The sequence below is a fragment of the Plutella xylostella genome, chromosome 4 (genome assembly GCF_932276165.1).
Source record: "Plutella xylostella chromosome 4, ilPluXylo3.1, whole genome shotgun sequence".
In the NCBI taxonomy this organism is placed as follows: Eukaryota; Metazoa; Arthropoda; class Insecta; order Lepidoptera; family Plutellidae; genus Plutella; species Plutella xylostella.
Window position 1 is genome coordinate 7139313 of NC_063984.1, and position 16693 is coordinate 7156005.

At 42.6% G+C, this 16693-nt stretch overlaps 4 protein-coding genes across 5 annotated transcripts in view; 2 read left to right on the forward strand and 2 right to left on the reverse strand.

The window, feature by feature from the left end:
* LOC105387223 (integrator complex subunit 2) overlaps positions 1-3925 on the forward strand; it is a 23012-nt gene extending 19087 nt beyond the window's left edge. The window contains exons 6-7 of the mRNA XM_011557920.3: positions 1380-1563; positions 1916-3925. Coding sequence (XP_011556222.2) covers positions 1380-1563; positions 1916-3838 — 2107 coding nt within the window. The 3' untranslated portion in view covers positions 3839-3925. The remainder of the gene's footprint in view (positions 1-1379; positions 1564-1915) is intronic.
* Positions 3919-12684, reverse strand: LOC105387233 (anaphase-promoting complex subunit 5). Of its 2 annotated transcripts, XM_048628487.1 has the most exons (15): positions 12217-12682; positions 12013-12074; positions 11476-11692; positions 11151-11284; positions 10887-10999; positions 10362-10521; positions 9922-10106; positions 9515-9571; positions 9337-9412; positions 8781-8931; positions 8111-8308; positions 7072-7346; positions 5441-5609; positions 4379-4539; positions 3919-4085 (listed from the first exon to the last, which is right to left on the reverse strand). In XM_048628487.1, exons 1-15 carry the CDS (start codon positions 12335-12337, stop codon positions 3966-3968), a joined length of 2199 nt encoding a protein of 732 aa, XP_048484444.1. In that variant the 5' UTR covers positions 12338-12682; the 3' UTR covers positions 3919-3965. The 2 variants fall into 2 exon arrangements, with proteins under 2 accessions (XP_048484444.1, XP_048484443.1); XM_048628486.1 differs by having other exon boundaries at positions 9337-9571; positions 12217-12684.
* A 237-nt stretch (positions 12685-12921) lies between these two features.
* On the forward strand, positions 12922-15427 carry LOC119694524 (frizzled-7-B). The gene is made up of 2 exons (XM_038120993.2): positions 12922-14349; positions 14504-15427. Exons 1-2 carry the CDS (start codon positions 13170-13172, stop codon positions 15019-15021), a joined length of 1698 nt encoding a protein of 565 aa, XP_037976921.1. The 5' UTR covers positions 12922-13169; the 3' UTR covers positions 15022-15427.
* Positions 15428-15558: 131 nt separating this feature from the next.
* On the reverse strand, positions 15559-16492 carry LOC119694529 (protein transport protein Sec61 subunit beta). The gene is made up of 3 exons (XM_038121000.2): positions 16331-16492; positions 16035-16237; positions 15559-15798 (listed from the first exon to the last, which is right to left on the reverse strand). The coding sequence occupies exons 1-3, from the start codon at positions 16331-16333 to the stop codon at positions 15711-15713; spliced, it is 294 nt and encodes a 97-aa protein (XP_037976928.1). The 5' UTR covers positions 16334-16492; the 3' UTR covers positions 15559-15710.
* Positions 16493-16693: the final 201 nt, after the last annotated feature.

A 16693-nucleotide genomic window follows, 5' to 3' on the forward strand; every position in this document is an offset into this window, starting at 1 on the left:
ACATCGTCAGCGAACAACAGTACCTTAGAGTTGGTGACTACATCTGGCAGGTCGTTTATTAAGATGACAAACAAGAATGGTCCCAAGTTTGATCCTTGACTTATTCCTGAGTGAGTTCCATAGGGTCTCGAGACATATGGGCCATATTTCACAAATTGTTGTCTATCCCTGAAGATGCTGGCGAATAGTTTCAACAACCTCGGCACGAATCCCATTTGACTCAGTTTAATCAGAAGCGTGTCATGGTCCACACGGTCGAAGGCCTTCTGGAAGTCCAGGTAGATGACATCCACTTGGTTACCTGCCGCTGTGTCAATCTCCTGCGCGATAAAATCTAGCATAGTTACCAGATTTGTAACTACCGACCGCTTTGGCAGAAACGCGTGCTGAAGAGGCGTCAGATATGGTGCACAATACAATACAATACAATACAATACAATACAATACAATATAACTTTATTGTACAAAACACACAACATACATTAAATTACAAAAGGAGTAAGCACAACTGCACACTGTGGTAACAGACTGGCATGTAGTGTCATTTCAAATATTTTTGCCATTGCACATAATATAACCACCGGTCTATAGTTCTCCACTTCAGTTTTACATCCTTTTTTTGGGATCGGTGTTACTCGCGATTCCTTCCATATACTCGGGTAGTCACCTGAGCTTAATATTAGGTTAAAGATATAAAGTATCGGATGTTTTAGCTCACCTATGCAGCCTTTAATTATGTAGGGGGGTATGGCGTCAGGGCCAGGTGAGGTTCGCCCTCTGAGCTTACGCACTGCTTGCAGGAGGTCTCGCTCAGTAAAGGCGAGCACGTCCACGAGCCGTGGGGGATGATATGATTGATGAGGATGGTATGCCAAGAACAGCAGTCCTTTGGAGAGGCCTAGGTCCAGACACAATTATTAGGTGATGATGGATGACAATAAATTCACATGGTTTGCAGAGCCAGCCATGAACCAAACTGGTACACACCACACCAGTCACAACTCCTACAATAACCTCATCTTTCTGTTGCAGTTTACCTTGAACATACAAATGCTGAGTAGCAGAAAGGAACATTAAGCTAATGTTGGCATTAAATCTATGTCTGTCTCATTCAGTCAGTATACAGACAAAGCGAGGCAGAAATACATTTAATGCCGACATTAGCTTTAAGTTCCTTTGTGCAATACAGTAAAAGTCTAACAAGACCCATACTGCTACAGTTCTTTATTTAAACTCCACAACTTCTTATCATAAGCTACTTCACAAATCCCCTCTCGCCTTTCAGCCAATCGGCGTAACTAGACCCATACTGCTATACAGTTCTGTACTAAAATCCACAACTGTCACCCGCAACTTCATAAATCCCCCCTCGCCTCCAGCCAATCCGGCGTAACGGCGTCATTCGGCGAGATGCTGCTCCTGATCGCGATCCACTTCCACTCGGGGCAGCTGGCGGCAGTGGGCGAGCTGGTGTGCGCCACGCTCGGCATGCGCGTGCCCGTGCGCCCCAACGGCCTCGCGCGCATCAAGCAGGCCTTCACGCAGGAGATCTTCACGGAGCAGGTGAGGGGTTAACTGCTGTGGGTGGCGTGAGGCCTTAAGTTTTGAGGGATTGTTGGGACGGTTATTTTCTGCTGCAAGGTAAACCAATATTTTTGAATTTGCATTTAGTATTATCTGTACAGAAATTTACTTACCTACATACGTCCACTTCATCGGCATTGCCGACGCGACGCCCTTTCTCCATACATTTATGGCAATCTGTTTAGTACTATAAATACGATACCGATATGTGGACGCTTAGCTTAAGGCTACTGTGTACCTACTAATTGCTGAATACCATTTTAGCTTTTGTGATCACCAAATGTTATAAGGTTTTGAACCGTATTCTTACAATATATATTTTTTCTCTCAGGTGGTAACAGCGCACGCGGTGAAAGTTCCCGTAACAGTGAACCTAAACAGCAACGTGCCGGGCTACCTGCCCGTGCACTGCATCCACCAGCTGCTCAAGTCGCGCGCCTTCTCCAAGCACAAGGTGCCCATCAAGAACTGGATCTACCGCCAGCTATGCGCGGCCACGGCGCCCCTGCACCCCGTGCTGCCCGCGCTGGTCGAGGTCTACGTGCACTCCATCCTCATCACCAGCAACAAGGGCGTCAACGAATACATGAACAAGCCCATCACGGAGGAAGAAATCAGGAGGGTCTTCAGAAACTCAATCTTTGGAGCCAACTTCGACGCACAGAGGAAACCATTCGCTACCATGGACACTGATAATGATGAAGCTCCGATAGAGATCAATATTGAAAAACCAACACTAGCATCCCAGTTGCTTCTATTGTACTATCTGCTGTTTTACGAAGATATCCGACTATCAAAATCAGTCACCCTTCTCGCCAGTGGAAGGAAAGTCAAAAGTTACTCAGTAGCTTTTCTGTCGGAGTTGCCTATAAAGTATTTGCTGCATCAAGCGCAGAAGGACCAGATGAGCTACGGCGGGCTGTTCAGTCCGCTGCTGCGGCTGCTGGCGACGCACTTCCCGCAGCTATCGCTGGTGGACGACTGGATGGACGACCAGGTGTTCGGCGACGCCTCGCGCCCGCACGCCGACATCGCGCTGTCCGAGGCGACCATCGTCGACGCTTTCCAAGACGTCGAGAACAACTCGTACAAGACCGGGAAGGTGTTGAAGGCGATGCTGAGCAAGAACCCGACGGACATCTGGCCGCTGGCGGAGACGTTCGTGCGGCACGTGCGGCGCGTGCTGGGCGCGCGCGTGCCGCGGCACACGCAGGAGCTGTACCGCGCCGCGTGGCTGCGCCTCAACTCCGTGCTGCCGCGCTGCCTGTGGATCATGACCATCAACGCGCTGCTGGACGTGCACGCCGGCGCCGCGCGCTGCGTCGCCGCCACGCAGGAGAACGTGCTGGTGGACCCGCTGCAGGTGCTGCGCTGCGACCTGCGCGTCTTCCGCTGCGGACCCATCCTCAAGATCATACTGAGGATCCTCGAGGCCAGCCTAGCCGCCTCCAGGAGCCAGTTGAGCAGACATCTACAAGATAAACCACTACTGGAAAAAAGCGGCCAGCTGACTTCCGACTCGGAAAGAGAAGAGTTGAAGAATGCGTTGGTCGCGGCTCAAGAGAGCGCCGCGCTGCAAATACTGTTAGAAGCGTGTCTCGAAACTCCTGAAGACCAAGCGAAACCTGAGCTCATGTGGTCACTCCGCGAAGTCAGAAGCATCATCTGCTCGTTCCTGCATCAAATATTTATTTCAGAACCATCGTTAGCGAAACTGGTTCACTTCCAGGGCTACCCCATGGAGTTGCTCCCCGTGACCGTGCAGGGGATTCCCTCTATGCATATCTGTTTGGATTTCATCCCCGAGCTCCTGAGCCAGGCGTCACTGGAGAAGCAAATATTCGCAGTTGACCTCGTGTCCCACCTGTCGATTCAATACGCTTTACCTAAAGCAATGTCGATAGCCAGGCTTTGTGTCAACACATTATCCACACTGCTGTCGGTATTGCCGAGCGACTTACGGCTGGAGTTGTTCCATCCCGTTCTCCCGTCCATGGTGAGGATATGTATAGCTTTCCCCTCGCTCATAGAGGACGTGACGTCACTGCTTCTGCAGCTGGGTAAGATCTGTGAATCGCAGGCGGCGCTGGGCCACTGCTGGAACGACGCCGGCATCGCGGGGGAGAACGCATACGTGCCCTCCGAGCAACAACCGCAGACTAAAGTGCTGTTAGCCGAAGTACTTTGCAGAGATATAAAGGAAACTATGAACGAGATTGTTAAGAAAGCGCTCTTGAATGATAAAATCTATTAGATAGGATTATTTACTGTAATGTATTTGAGTTATGATAATAACAATGATACTATGTTTAAGTTGTAATAAATAAGAGTAAGTACAAATTTATAATTGTTTAATTTAAATATTTATTTACAAGCCTATTTTAATACAGCATGAGCATAGAATTTGAATGTTCTATTGGATTTTGAGTTTCTAGTTGTCTGTACATCCATGCGCATTGATTCCTGGCACTAACGTTCCCAATTTCATTGTAGAGCTGAGCCTGAAATACAAATATTTAAGTGTATTAGTCAATGTTTGTTAGTCTAGATAAAACTAAAAAAGGCTTGATATATTTTGCTAAATTATGTATTTGAGGGAGTCTAGGGAAGGTAAAAAAGTACGCCAATATAAATTTACCCGATCAACCTCATGTACTATACTTCGTAAAATATAGCACGAGTCCTATGACGTTTAATTGATTATTGCCTGGTAATAAATTACAAAAAAAATATGGATTTGACAGCTATCATAGGGCTCATGCTATATTTTATACACCCATTATTACCACCTCACCTGAAAGTACAGCGTCTCGAGCAGGCGGCCCTGCGCGCTGACCTTGAGGAAGTTCCGCTTGACCGCCTCCAGCGCGCCGGCGCACGCCAGCAGCGCCTGCGCGCGCGCCTCGCCGCCGCCCGGCGCCGTCGACACGCGGCACTTCGTGTATAAGAGCAGACCTGGGAATTAATAATAATATAATTTAATTATTAAATTAATATAAAGGTTTCAATTAAAAATTGATAGCTCGCAGATAGCAACATACGAAACACAGTACGCTAAATGTGTCAAGTTTTAGGAGCCTGTCCGCGAGTGCGGAGCGGTATGACAGGCAAAAATTAGCCAATGAGCGGAGCACAAATTGCATGAGCGGAGTTTTTAATTAATCTTCCGCTCACTCGCTCTGCACTGGTTCACGATGACGACTCCGGGCGGAGCGGGCGGTGCGAGGGGAGTGGCGGCATGCACTAGTATTATTTACTCTACGGGGGAGATTAATCGAACTTTTATAGACTTGTCGCATGCGTCGCTCTAAATCCCGATGATTGTCACTCATGGCTGGACCATGTTTTATAAAAAGTTGGCACGTAGTAGACACCCTGTATACATAGGCTATGCTTTTTATCCCGGAAATCTCAATAGTACAACTTTAAAAGAAGGAAATTTATTATTAAAATCTCAACTCTAAACATCTCCCTAGCGTCACACGAATCATCTTAGCTGACCTCGTTTTAGAGAAAAAAACAATGCCATACCGCGCGCCATATCATAAGCGCCGCCATGCGCCATAATCGTAGGCAGCACTCTCCGCACCAGCTCGAGCGCACTTCTCACGCAGCCCATGTGCAATGCTATTTATCACGGAATTCTCGCGAGAGAAACTATAAAAGCCAGTAAAAACAATTATATCGATTCTGAAGGCAGAAATACTAAATTTAGAGCTGTCAAAACCTTCATTTCTTTGTTTAAAATTCGACTCTATGATTGTTTCCGTAAATGTAATTTTATGCTAGCAATTTTTTTAGTTTGACAGCGTTAAAATTAGAATTTCCGCCTTCAGAATCGACATCAATATCATACCTCGCGCCATATCATAAGCGCCGCCATGTGCCATAATCGTAGGCAGCACTCTCCGCACGAGGTCGAGCGCGCTCCGGACGCAGCCCATGTGCAGCTGCACGTTCGCGATGTGCATCTCCGCCGTCGCCGCGATGTAGTGCAGGTTGTACTTCGTGGCTGTTGATAGTACCTGAAATGGTTGTAGGATTACGTATTTGTACCTATACCTACTGTGTAAAATATAGAGTGAACTTTATTCACCAGGCATAAGACTCTTGCTATAAGTGTATACTTTGTTAATTATTTGAGTAATAAATGACGATATGGCTGACCGGATGGCACCGCGGTTAGTGACTCTGACTGTAGTGCCAAAGGTCGCAGGTTCCATCTAGGCAGGCCTGTGTCACTCCGCGCGTGGGCGGCGCAGGCGCCAGCCTGGCGCCTGCCGCCTCGAGGGGGCGAATCTAGTCGGCTGCCGCAAGCGGAAGACGATACACGCGCGCGCTATTTGTTCCTACTTCGTACTAGTTTATAAATGTTGTATTTAGGTATTTATTAAAATTTATGAATAGAAAAATGGACATAAAAAGAAAAAAAGCAGCAAAAAAATACTGTGCCGTATGTAATTGCTTAAATACGGATCGTGATCCAAATTTTTTTTTTTTAGATTACCAAAAGATGTGACAGGTAAAAGTAATCTAAGTATTTTATTGATTTCTTCTACGTTCCTTATTTGAAATGAAATTAATCCGAACTACAAACCCTTTTTTCTCCATGTTGAACAAAGTCTATTCCAATTTTGTTTTCGTTAAAGTATTAAATTTACAGACACAACTACCTTCAAAATGTATTAATGAATCGATTATAAAATGTGCGCTGAGTGGAATTAGTGCTTAACGAAACTAACACGTTCTGTATCATAATATAAATTATATCCATAATATAAATTGTAACGAAAAAAAAACATGTTTTCACAAAATTAAATGTTTTAGGTACTTACTTAGATTCATACATATTTTAGTAAGTACACTTCAAAATATCTTAACTATGAAATTGTTATTGTTTTTACTGGTTATTTCCAATAGAAAAAAGTTTGGCTTTATATTCTAATAGCTTTGTATTCTAAATTCAAATTAATTTTGTTTTAAAACATGACATTCTTTTTACAAAGTCAGTCCGTTGCTTAGTAAATGTTGTAGTCTGTGGTGCTGAGGCAACCCTCAGGTGGCTTCTTTTTCAATGCGTATAACCACGTATAACTTATTATGAACCGTAGTCCAGTGAAATAAGGCGCATATTCCCTCAATAATTAATTGGTAGGTAAGTAAATAAAAACGTGTGCGGCTGGAACGCGATCTAAATTAGATCTTATTGCTTATGGGATGGAGTCATATTTCTTTGCAAGCCATTGCGAAGATGGACTTCTGTACCTGGTACTAGTTATTATTCTGTGATCTAGGGCAGATAACGACAAATTAATATTGGTTTTCGAACCGGTGCGGTGTTAAATTTCGTGATATTTCTACCCGCCTGCCAAGCTTGGGGAATATGACAGACTTGAAGGAGGCTCGCCCATGCCCTGAAGTGGATTAATAACAGGCTGCTTGTTTGTGTTTTGTTTTGTGCCATAAATAATTAAATAAAAACAATACCTCATTCAGCACAATGATGTTGGAGTTGTTCATGGAATGCGCTCCATCGAATGTCTCTTCCACCTGCGACTGCAGTATCATGGCCCTTAGCTTCAGCGACACAAAGTGCAGACTGTCGTCTTCTGTTTTGCAGTAGTCGAGGATGTCGTGTAATGCTTCTAAGGACTCTGTGGCGTCTCCCTTCAGGAAATACATCTCGGCCTTCAGCAGCTGGCTCTCCCAACGCTCGTAGGACGCTAGCTGGTTGATGCTCTGTTCCGCTTCTTCCCATTTACCTGTGCATTGAAATTATAGGTAGTAGTGTAGTTTGTGAATTGAGCGACAAAGTTGAAAGTATAGGCTGTTACAAAGAGGGTACTGTAAACTTCTGTAACCCGAAAGGGGTCAATCAGCAACTAATCTAAATCACTATTATATCCTGTGAGTCTCGGCTAATTTTGAATTTTAGGATAGATACCGAAGACAGAGTGCGGTGGTTAAACATCTATGCATATGCATGATATTCATGGTCACAAATACTCATTTTATGTAATTGTCTCAATAAAATTGTATGGCGGGAGGCGATTGTGGTGTCCCCGTGTAGCCCCTAATACTCCAGTCTCTATAACTAGCCGCCGAAATAACAATCCACATACGTACATACATAAAGCGCCCTAGTAGCGGCCGCGGCGTGTGCAGCCGCCTTGATCTGCGGGTCCTGATGCCGGGACGCGAGTGCCGCCGCTAGTGAGTCGTCGCCGCGCCACGCCGCCGCCGCCGCCAGCCCGCTTGCCACCTAATACATGACTCTCTAGGAGTTAGGTAACTACAGCAGCTACCTAACTGACCAATAAGATTCCACATACATGCATAAAGCGCCCTAGTAGCGGCCGCAGCGTGTGCAGCTGCCTTGATCTGCGGGTCCTGGTGCCGACTCGCGAGTGCAGTCGCTAGCGAGTCGTCGCCGCGCCACGCCGCCGCCGCCGCCAGCCCGCTTGCCTCCTGATAGTCTCTAGGAGTTAGTTCCAGCTACCTAAATGACCAATAAGAATCCACATACATGCATAAAGCGCCCTGGTGGCGGCCGCAGCGTGAGCAGCCGCCTTGATCTGCGGGTCCTGGTGCCGACTCGCGAGTGCAGTCGCTAGCGAGTCGTCCCCGCGCCACGCCGCCGCCGCCGCCAGCCCCGCCGCCGCCGCCGCGCACGCCGCCGTCCAGTGCCACGCGCCCGCCTCCGCGCCGCCCGACACGCCGCTCTCTGACAAGTGGTGGACACTTTATTTAATTCTTTATGGCACAAGTATAATTATAAAATATGTAATTTTGTATTGTATATTGTATTTTTAAAATATGTATTACCTATAGTTATCTGAATAAATGTATTCTTATTCTTATAAAAAAGTGTACGACGAGTGGACTTAATGCTACGGCAGCATTTTGTACCAGGACCCACAGTACACAGGAAGCACAGGAGTAAAGTAGACAGAGTAGTAGCGGCCGAGATGTCTACGTAGTACTTTCGGAACCAATGGTATGTGGCGCGGTTCTAAATAAATGTATTGTAGCCACGTTTGCCATAAACCATAACAAATCATAAAATTAGACAGTTCTATGAAGGGTTGAAATGAGAAGTGGTGCTGGAAGGGTAGGTAACATGGTTATTAACTTGGAAACTATGATGATTGCATTTAATATCACTCTATGTTTTTTTTTAATTAAGTTTTACTGACTTGTGTTGAGATTCAGCAGTAGTTGGCAGTAAATGGAGGCCATTTCTGTCTTCCCGTAGAGCGACCAGAGCGCGGCCGTGTTGGACAGGCTGGCGAGCGTCAGGTCCGTCATCGAGTGCAGGTAGTTTATGGAGTCACCCTTCGTTACCATCTGTAATTAACGTAAAACATTTTGTGACAAATGTTCCACTGACATGGCACTTATACTCGTATTTTGTATTATTTTAAGAGCTAAGCACCGCGGCAATGAAGAACACGACTGATACACTATCTTGTTATAATCAGGTTGCTACCAGTTATTAATAGCAGACCCTTTATGTCATCGTGGGTGCAGGATGGGTCACTGTCCGGCGCACCCTGCCTAGTGAACTTATCTGACTGATAATCCTTTCGAAACGTGTGTCATATCCTTGACCAGAATGACCAGCTTTCGTGTTTGGCACCGACACTCGAAGAAGAAGATCGTTAAGGTGAAGGGCGGCCAGTTATCGAAACTAACTTGAGTGAGCATATCACCGTCCATAAGCCACTGAGAAAAGTATTCACAGAAACTCACCGCAAACACCTCAGCCGGCTTAACCCCATTAACAGCTCTATGCTGAGCCAGCAGATGCGCGGCGAGGGCGGCGGCGGCGGCGGCGCGGGGCGCGCGGGGCAGGCGCGGCAGCAGCGCCCGCCCCCACGCCCCGCCCGCGCGCGCCGCCCACGCCGCCGCCGCCGCCGTGCACGCCGCGTCGCCCGCCTCCGCCGCCATTGACAGCGCCTCGCGGACGCCTTCCATTGCTACCTCGCTGTGGGAGAGATGGGTTGTAGGTTGCTTCTGTTTGCTCGATGATGAAAACCGAAGTGGAACTTTTTTATGAAGTCTATTTAATTTTCGGCTCTGTTTGGTCTACATTAATATAATACTTATAAAATATACGTTTTCTACTATACTAAATGAATAAAATAATAATTTGACCATTGAATAAATTCATGGAAATATTGAGTAGCAATAACTTAAAAGGGCCAGTTATCACAGCAAACAAATCGACTACATAATCACATTTTTTCTGTGAGTAAATTAAAATGTATCCAATGTCACCAAAAAACCTTTATCAATCACTCAAAAGTACATTGGAATATTGAAATCAATTCATACTTGTGTCCAAACTGCGTGTGCATAGCGGCCCTATTGAGCGCGGCGTAGCGGAAGTGTTTATTCCGGTCGCTGGTGGACAGGTTGCCGGCCACGTTGCCCAGCGAGCGGTCGAAGCAGTTGTACAACGAGTCCTGCGCGCCGCACAGCTCCCGCATGCGCAGGCAGTTCAGGAAGCTCAGGAAATGCTGGAATGTTGCCGTAAATGTGTTATAGGCATGTGGAAAGCGGTTTTTAAGAGCATGAATACAGCTTGTAATAATTTACTGAATACTCGGCCCATGTCCATAGAACTGCGGAGTTTCTGCCGTAACGCCATGCTTGGCTGGCGGGTTGGAGGAAACCGGACCAAGCTTCAAAAATGCGTCGTTAGAGAATTCGAAAATTAACAATAAAATAAAAATTATAATATATATATAATATTATGTGACTCAATTCCTTACAATGTCAGAATACTCTGGTAAGTCGTTCATTATCTCCATAATTGTCTTTTGAAGTTGTTTGGGGGGCAGGGCTTTCTTTTCATTGATTTGAAGCAGATTCGCTTGTTGCGCAGTAAATAGCTCTGCTTGCTTTCTTGACCATTGCCGTTCTTCAAATGCACTGAAAATACATTATTTACAATGAAGGTTAAATAAGTAGGACTTTGTTAGAGAATTTTATTTATCTCTCATTTCATATGTGAACATTCATTATGGTAATAATTATAAATCCTGCCTTCTATGTTTTTTGTATGTGATGTAGGGCATGCTTTGCTATGGTAAATAAAAGGTTTTAGTAATACTAATACATAACTAGTGTGAATACTGATCAAGCATATTGGCGCTTGGAAAGAAACAATACTTATTATGAAATAGACATACAGAGTTATGTGTATATGCCTGTCAGTACTCCTTCCTACTTCCACACAGGTAACAGAAGCTTTTCATATTTTATCTTTATCTGAGAGTGTTATACTTAATACTCACTGATCTCTATGCATGACTGCCATCTTGATGGACAGGTCGTGTTGCTTAGACTCGTCGGGCATTGTAGGGGAAGTAGATGACATTCCTGACTGAACCTCCATATTATCAAGTTTCTGAAATATTGTTATACATAAGTTGAAACCTTGAAACCGATAGACAGAACTGTGCCTTAACTAAAACACTTTTACATAGTACTTTCAAAGTATCTTAAGAAATTCAGAATGTTATTATATATTATACAATACTTATTAATAAAATGTTTACCTCTTTACTAAGGGACCTGATCATGAGACCAGGTCTGCCTTCCTGGTAATACAAGCAGAATGATTTATACAGAGACACCAGCTGGATAAATGTGAGCTTATCCAGTTGGAGCATTATTCTCCTTAGATATAGTCCTGTAACATAGAGGGTACAATTTATATAAAAAATATGCATTTACTTGCATTCTTATGTAATCAAATTTATTATAACATTGTCTTTCTGAAAGAGGAATTATTCACATGTGATTTGTATTTTCATATTTTACTCAATCCTATCCCATTTACACATTAATTAATGGAACAGAGCCTGTTTATTGCATGTATACCTAATACACTGCTTCTTGTGATCATGCAAGGGCATGTCTCACTCTGCTCGATCATGAGTTTCTCTATGGTGGAGGTGACACAGTGCATCAGCGCACTCACTCCGCTCCTGTACACCGTCTGCAAGCAACTGCAGAAGTTCTGGAGGTGAGTACTCATCAGGTTATATTTTCCATGAGTGAGGAGGTGCTCCAATTCTTTGAATTCCATGTCTGGGCACTGGAATAAAAAAGTAAGGATTAAAATCTGTATTTCAATTAAAAAAATACTTTTAAAATTAATATATTAACAGATCCTAGACATTACTTGTGGAGTTATCCATATAATAATGAGAAATGACAATATAGAGGAATTTTAATTATTTGAGTCTCAGAAGCTTATTTAATTTTTAATTATTGTAGGAACTCATTCATTAAGTTTCATGCATATTTGGTGATTGCATTAATACAATTTAATACAATCAGGAACATTCATAATCATGCATCGGATTAACAAGGTCCTGCTGTATGTGCTTATAATAATTATACAAAGCTACAAACCTGAATCAGCTTAAGTGCTAGTATGCAGAAGTCCTTTCTATATTTTGGAGACAACACACTTCCTAAAACAATAAACAAAATTATGGGGTGGAAATGATATACATAAGTATAATTTGATACCTGAAATAATTCAAATCAGACTAGTGTTATAGAGATTTTATTAATACAGTTAAATAAAGTACAGATTGATAAGTTTATACTTACCTCCGATTTTCAATAATCCAAACTCTCTAATAAATGCAACCACAGCCACCTTGTGAGGAGTAACATTCTCAACATTACTTTTCGTAATAGTTAGCTTTCCCAAGTCTAATGGATCTTCCATGATTTTAAATAGCTAAATAAATCCCAAAATTCACAAAAAGAAAACTCAGCCGTTGAGTGAGCTTTGTTTTGTTTTGATTTTTGACAATTTATTTGACAGATCTTTGACTTTTTTTTCTTTCTACGAAAAAGGCTAATAGCATTATCCCATACGGCCTTTTCCTGATCCTTAAATATTTTTTATTGTTATATTCGAGGCCAAAAGTTCTTGTATATGGCTTTTTGTAGATGGCTGGTCAACGTGTGGTTGGCACAGCCATGGCCTCTGACTCTGAAAGAACTCAGTTTGAGGTAAAGCTACTGCTGAACCTAAGTAAAATAAATAGGTAAAATACCGTGAATATGCCGTGAAAACAACACAGACCTACGAATAAAGAGCATAGGTCTCTTATAGGCGCCGCGGCTTACGGACGCGGCTGTCACTGTCACCCGCGATTGATAGTGTAGTGTGCTCGGTCTTTTGGGACCGTTCGTGCCAGATCGCTCTCGGACGTCTTTGTCGTTCAGCTTTATGACGTCCGCGTCCGCTAGTGTGTCGGCGCCTTTTAGTCTATGCTCTACAAGGACCCTACTCTACCTTTTTTTTTCATGTCTATTATTGTCTATGGTTGTGGCCATGAAGGCTTTTGCCAAGCTGATGCATTATTATTTTTGTTGGAATTTTATTTTGTAACTCAAATTTAAATCAACCAGCCATGGCTTTCACAGCAAAAAAGGTGGCCCAATGTTTATAATCTATAATCGACGTGATTTCAAGATGGATTTAGTGTAGTTTTCGATTAATAATGTTATGAAAGTGTCTCTGATAATAACAACCATTTTGTGATGTTAAAATGGAAAAAATGTGGCTTACATTCGTTTTAGTATTCTATTCCTTAGTTATAACTAGAACATCGCGTGTGACTGTTCTTCAAGGCGATTCATTGCCTCATCATGGGCGCTGTGAGCCTATCACTATTCAGTTCTGCCAGCAAATTAAATACAACCAGACAATATTTCCAAACATACTTAATCATGCGAAGCAAGAAGATGCAGGGCCAGAAGTGCATCAGTTTACTCCATTGATTAAGCTTAACTGCTCTCCGGATTTACAGATATTCCTGTGCTCTGTGTATGCACCTGTGTGCACTATTCTAGATAAACCTCTGCCCCCCTGCAGAAACCTATGTGAGTCTGCCAGACATAACTGTGAATCTATTATGTACCTATATGGATTTACATGGCCTGAAAATTTAGAATGTACAAAGTTTCCTGTATATGAAGATGGTGGTGAACTCTGTTTTGGAAACAACAATGTAACCAACCATCAATCACGAAGGCCAGAAGGCAGAATTCCTAAGGTGGACTATAAAAACAACTATCAGAAAGATCCATCTAAGCTGCATGGTGCAAAAGATTATGGGTTTGTTTGCCCTGTACAATTTAAAGTCCCTAAAGGTTTGGATTTAGAATACTCCTTGAAAGTTGGGGACAAGGTGGAGCAGGACTGCGGAGCTCCGTGCAGCGGCATGTTCTTTACCGAAAAGGAAAGGAAATTTGCAAGACTATGGACAGGAATATGGGCTACTGTGTGTACTTGCAGTTGCCTGTTCATAGTGTTGACTTTCCTCATAGATACTGATCGCTTCCGGTATCCAGAGAGACCAATAATATTTCTATCATTTTGTTATTTGATGGTGGCTGCAGCATATGTGATGGGATGGAGTTCTGGAGACAGTATCAGTTGTCAGGGGCCATTTCCTTCCACAGTAGGAGGGACAAGATTACCAAACATATCAGTTATTACACAAGGAACTAAGCATGAACCATGCACTATTTTATTCATGATAGTATATTTCTTCAGTATGGCCTCCAGCATCTGGTGGGTGATTCTTACCCTGACCTGGTTCTTGGCAGCGGGTCTGAAGTGGGGTCATGAAGCCATAGAAGCCAACTCTCAGTACTTCCACTTAGCGGCCTGGGCTGTTCCAGCTATAAAAACAATCTCTATTTTAGCTATGGGAAAAGTTGATGGTAACTAAATTAATATTGTTAATATTATGAATTATCTGTTTACTGCTTTACATAACTGATCTATTTTTATGCAACTTTTTAATTAGAATAAAAACCAATACATTACTCTTATACTATTTATGACTTGTTGCTTTAATTAAAATTTTTGTTTCAGGTGATGTCCTATCTGGAGTGTGTTATGTTGGCCTGTGGAACCCTGAAGCAATGAGAGGCTTTGTCCTTGCTCCACTCTGCGTGTATCTAGTCCTGGGAACTGTATTTTTATTTGCAGGATTTGTCTCTTTGTTCCGAATTCGCACTGTTATGAAACATGATGGCACTAAAACTGACAAGCTGGAAAAACTGATGATACGCATTGGAGTATTTGGGCTGTTATATACTGTCCCTGCTCTCATTGTTATTGGGTGTCTCTTCTATGAACAGGCACATTTTGATAGTTGGATGATAACATGGCACAGAGATATGTGCTCTAACCCTCGGTATTCCATACCCTGTCCATTTACACACAGGGAAATGGAGCAACCTAAATTTGTTGTGTTTATGATTAAGTACCTGATGACAATGATAGTAGGTATTGCCTCAAGCTTTTGGATTTGGTCAGGAAAAACCATAGTCTCATGGCGTCAATTTTTTGATAAAATAAAAGGTAAGAGGACTGAAGCATATGTGTAAATACTGTGTCACTCACTGCCCATCGCATTTAATTAATGAAATTTCGAAATTTTTGATAAGGCTGATAGTGTACTTTATCTTGTACTTACTTTATCTCATTTATTTTAATAAGTTTAATTTGTGACATGAATATTTTAAATGTAATTAAGTTTTAATTGTAACTATAATAATTTTTTATTGTGACATGAATACTTCGTCCTAGAATAAGGCAGTCAATAAGTTAAAACTAACACAGCTGTAACTAATTTGTTGGTGTCTCCCACCTGTGGTGCTTATGATATTATTGAAAGCATAGACAGTGTTATTATTTTATACTTAATTTTAGGTTTACAATAATTTTTAATGAAATATATTTTGTACTTTATTTTTTAAGTACAGTATTAATAAACTGGTATTTTTATCAAAACAGATCTTATTTAAAGTAAAATTCCCTTGAGACCTGAAAGAAGACTATGAAGGTATAAATAAAATAATTTATTTCCTTTAAACTACATAATAAATCATCTTCAGCCAGAATAGTAGGTAATAACCAGTCAATATTGATGCAAGTTTTTAATTATAAATCTTTTACATAGATAAATATTAAATTAAATCCCACATTCTAAGCCATTAACAGTACTTAAATATAAAACACAATCTCACTCTCTTTCACTCCTTAACTTTATAATTTAAACTTAAATGTATTGGGCTTAAGCTCTAGTGTATTTTCCCCAAATGTGGAGCATAAACACTGAGGCAATGAAGAGCAGAGACATCACAAGCACGGGGACTGGACCTCTGTAACAATGATTCATAGAATTAGGATCATAAGGTTTTGTAAAGTCAAACCTAAACTCAAGCTAATTGTTTAATGTCTTAAGAAAGTGTTTGTATACCACAACAGAGGGAAAGGAAATGTAACTTCACTGAGTGAGAGTTTAATGGCTACTGATAACTTAAAGTCTATTGGACACTTTCCTGATATGAACTCTACTTGGTAGGATACATAAATATGTAATGAAAGCGAAACTTACACTTTAATGCCGGGGGAGTCGTCGGTGTAGAAGCGCCACATGCCGCCGGAGCCTGCGCCGCTGGTCCGGGACCTGGCCGCGGTCGTGGTGGTGGTCTTCCTCTGCCTCACGGTGCCGCTGCCGCTGGACGATCGCGGCGCTGAGGTGGCCTTGCTGGGGGAACGGCTGCCCGAACCAACCGACGTCGAACTTGGTGCTGGTGGCTGGAATTGACAATGGCCCAGATCTTTTAATTCACCAGCCCGAAGATACGACACCACAAAAACACAAACATGAATTAGAATAAAAGTACTTACCATTTTTACTTGTTTCTGTCACTAGATAACCAACTAGAGTGTGTGTATTCAATGGAAAGAGAAATGTAAGTTCTGTTCAACTCACAACTCATCTATTCGCGGTCGCTGGCATTTGCTACGCGTTCGACAAAGTTGACACGTTGTCAGCAAAGTTGCCATATAAAAATATTTTATTCTTGTGTATTCACAGACCTACCTACTGTACTTATTTTATTATTTAGCCATTTTCGTCCCAAGAAACTAGCGAGACGAAGTTGCATGCTTGTGAAGTTCTATCGTATTCACTTCAAGGTGGCAGAAAAAAAAAATCTTCCACCTTGCATTGCCTTATTTTTTCAAAAAATAGACGAGGCTGCAGAGGCG

What these genes read in the sequence shown, in the direction of transcription:
- LOC119694524 (XM_038120993.2), top strand. Translation starts at nt 13,170, where the DNA reads ATGGAAAAAATGTGGCTTACATTCGTTTTAGTATTCTATTCCTTAGTT. An exon ending in AGCTATGGGAAAAGTTGATG is followed by an intron (nt 14,350 to 14,503) that starts GTAACTAAATTA and finishes TTTTTGTTTCAG; the next exon opens with GTGATGTCCTATCTGGAGTG.
- LOC105387233 (XM_048628486.1), bottom strand. Translation starts at nt 12,337, where the DNA reads ATGGAAGATCCATTAGACTTGGGAAAGCTAACTATTACGAAAAGTAAT. An exon ending in TCAGGTCCCTTAGTAAAGAG is followed by an intron (nt 11,000 to 11,150) that starts GTAAACATTTTA and finishes ACAATATTTCAG; the next exon opens with AAACTTGATAATATGGAGGT. An exon ending in ACATCATTGTGCTGAATGAG is followed by an intron (nt 5,610 to 7,071) that starts GTATTGTTTTTA and finishes CAACCATTTCAG; the next exon opens with GTACTATCAACAGCCACGAA.
- LOC119694529 (XM_038121000.2), bottom strand. An exon ending in GACTCCCCCGGCATTAAAGT is followed by an intron (nt 15,799 to 16,034) that starts GTAAGTTTCGCT and finishes TCATTGTTACAG; the next exon opens with AGGTCCAGTCCCCGTGCTTG.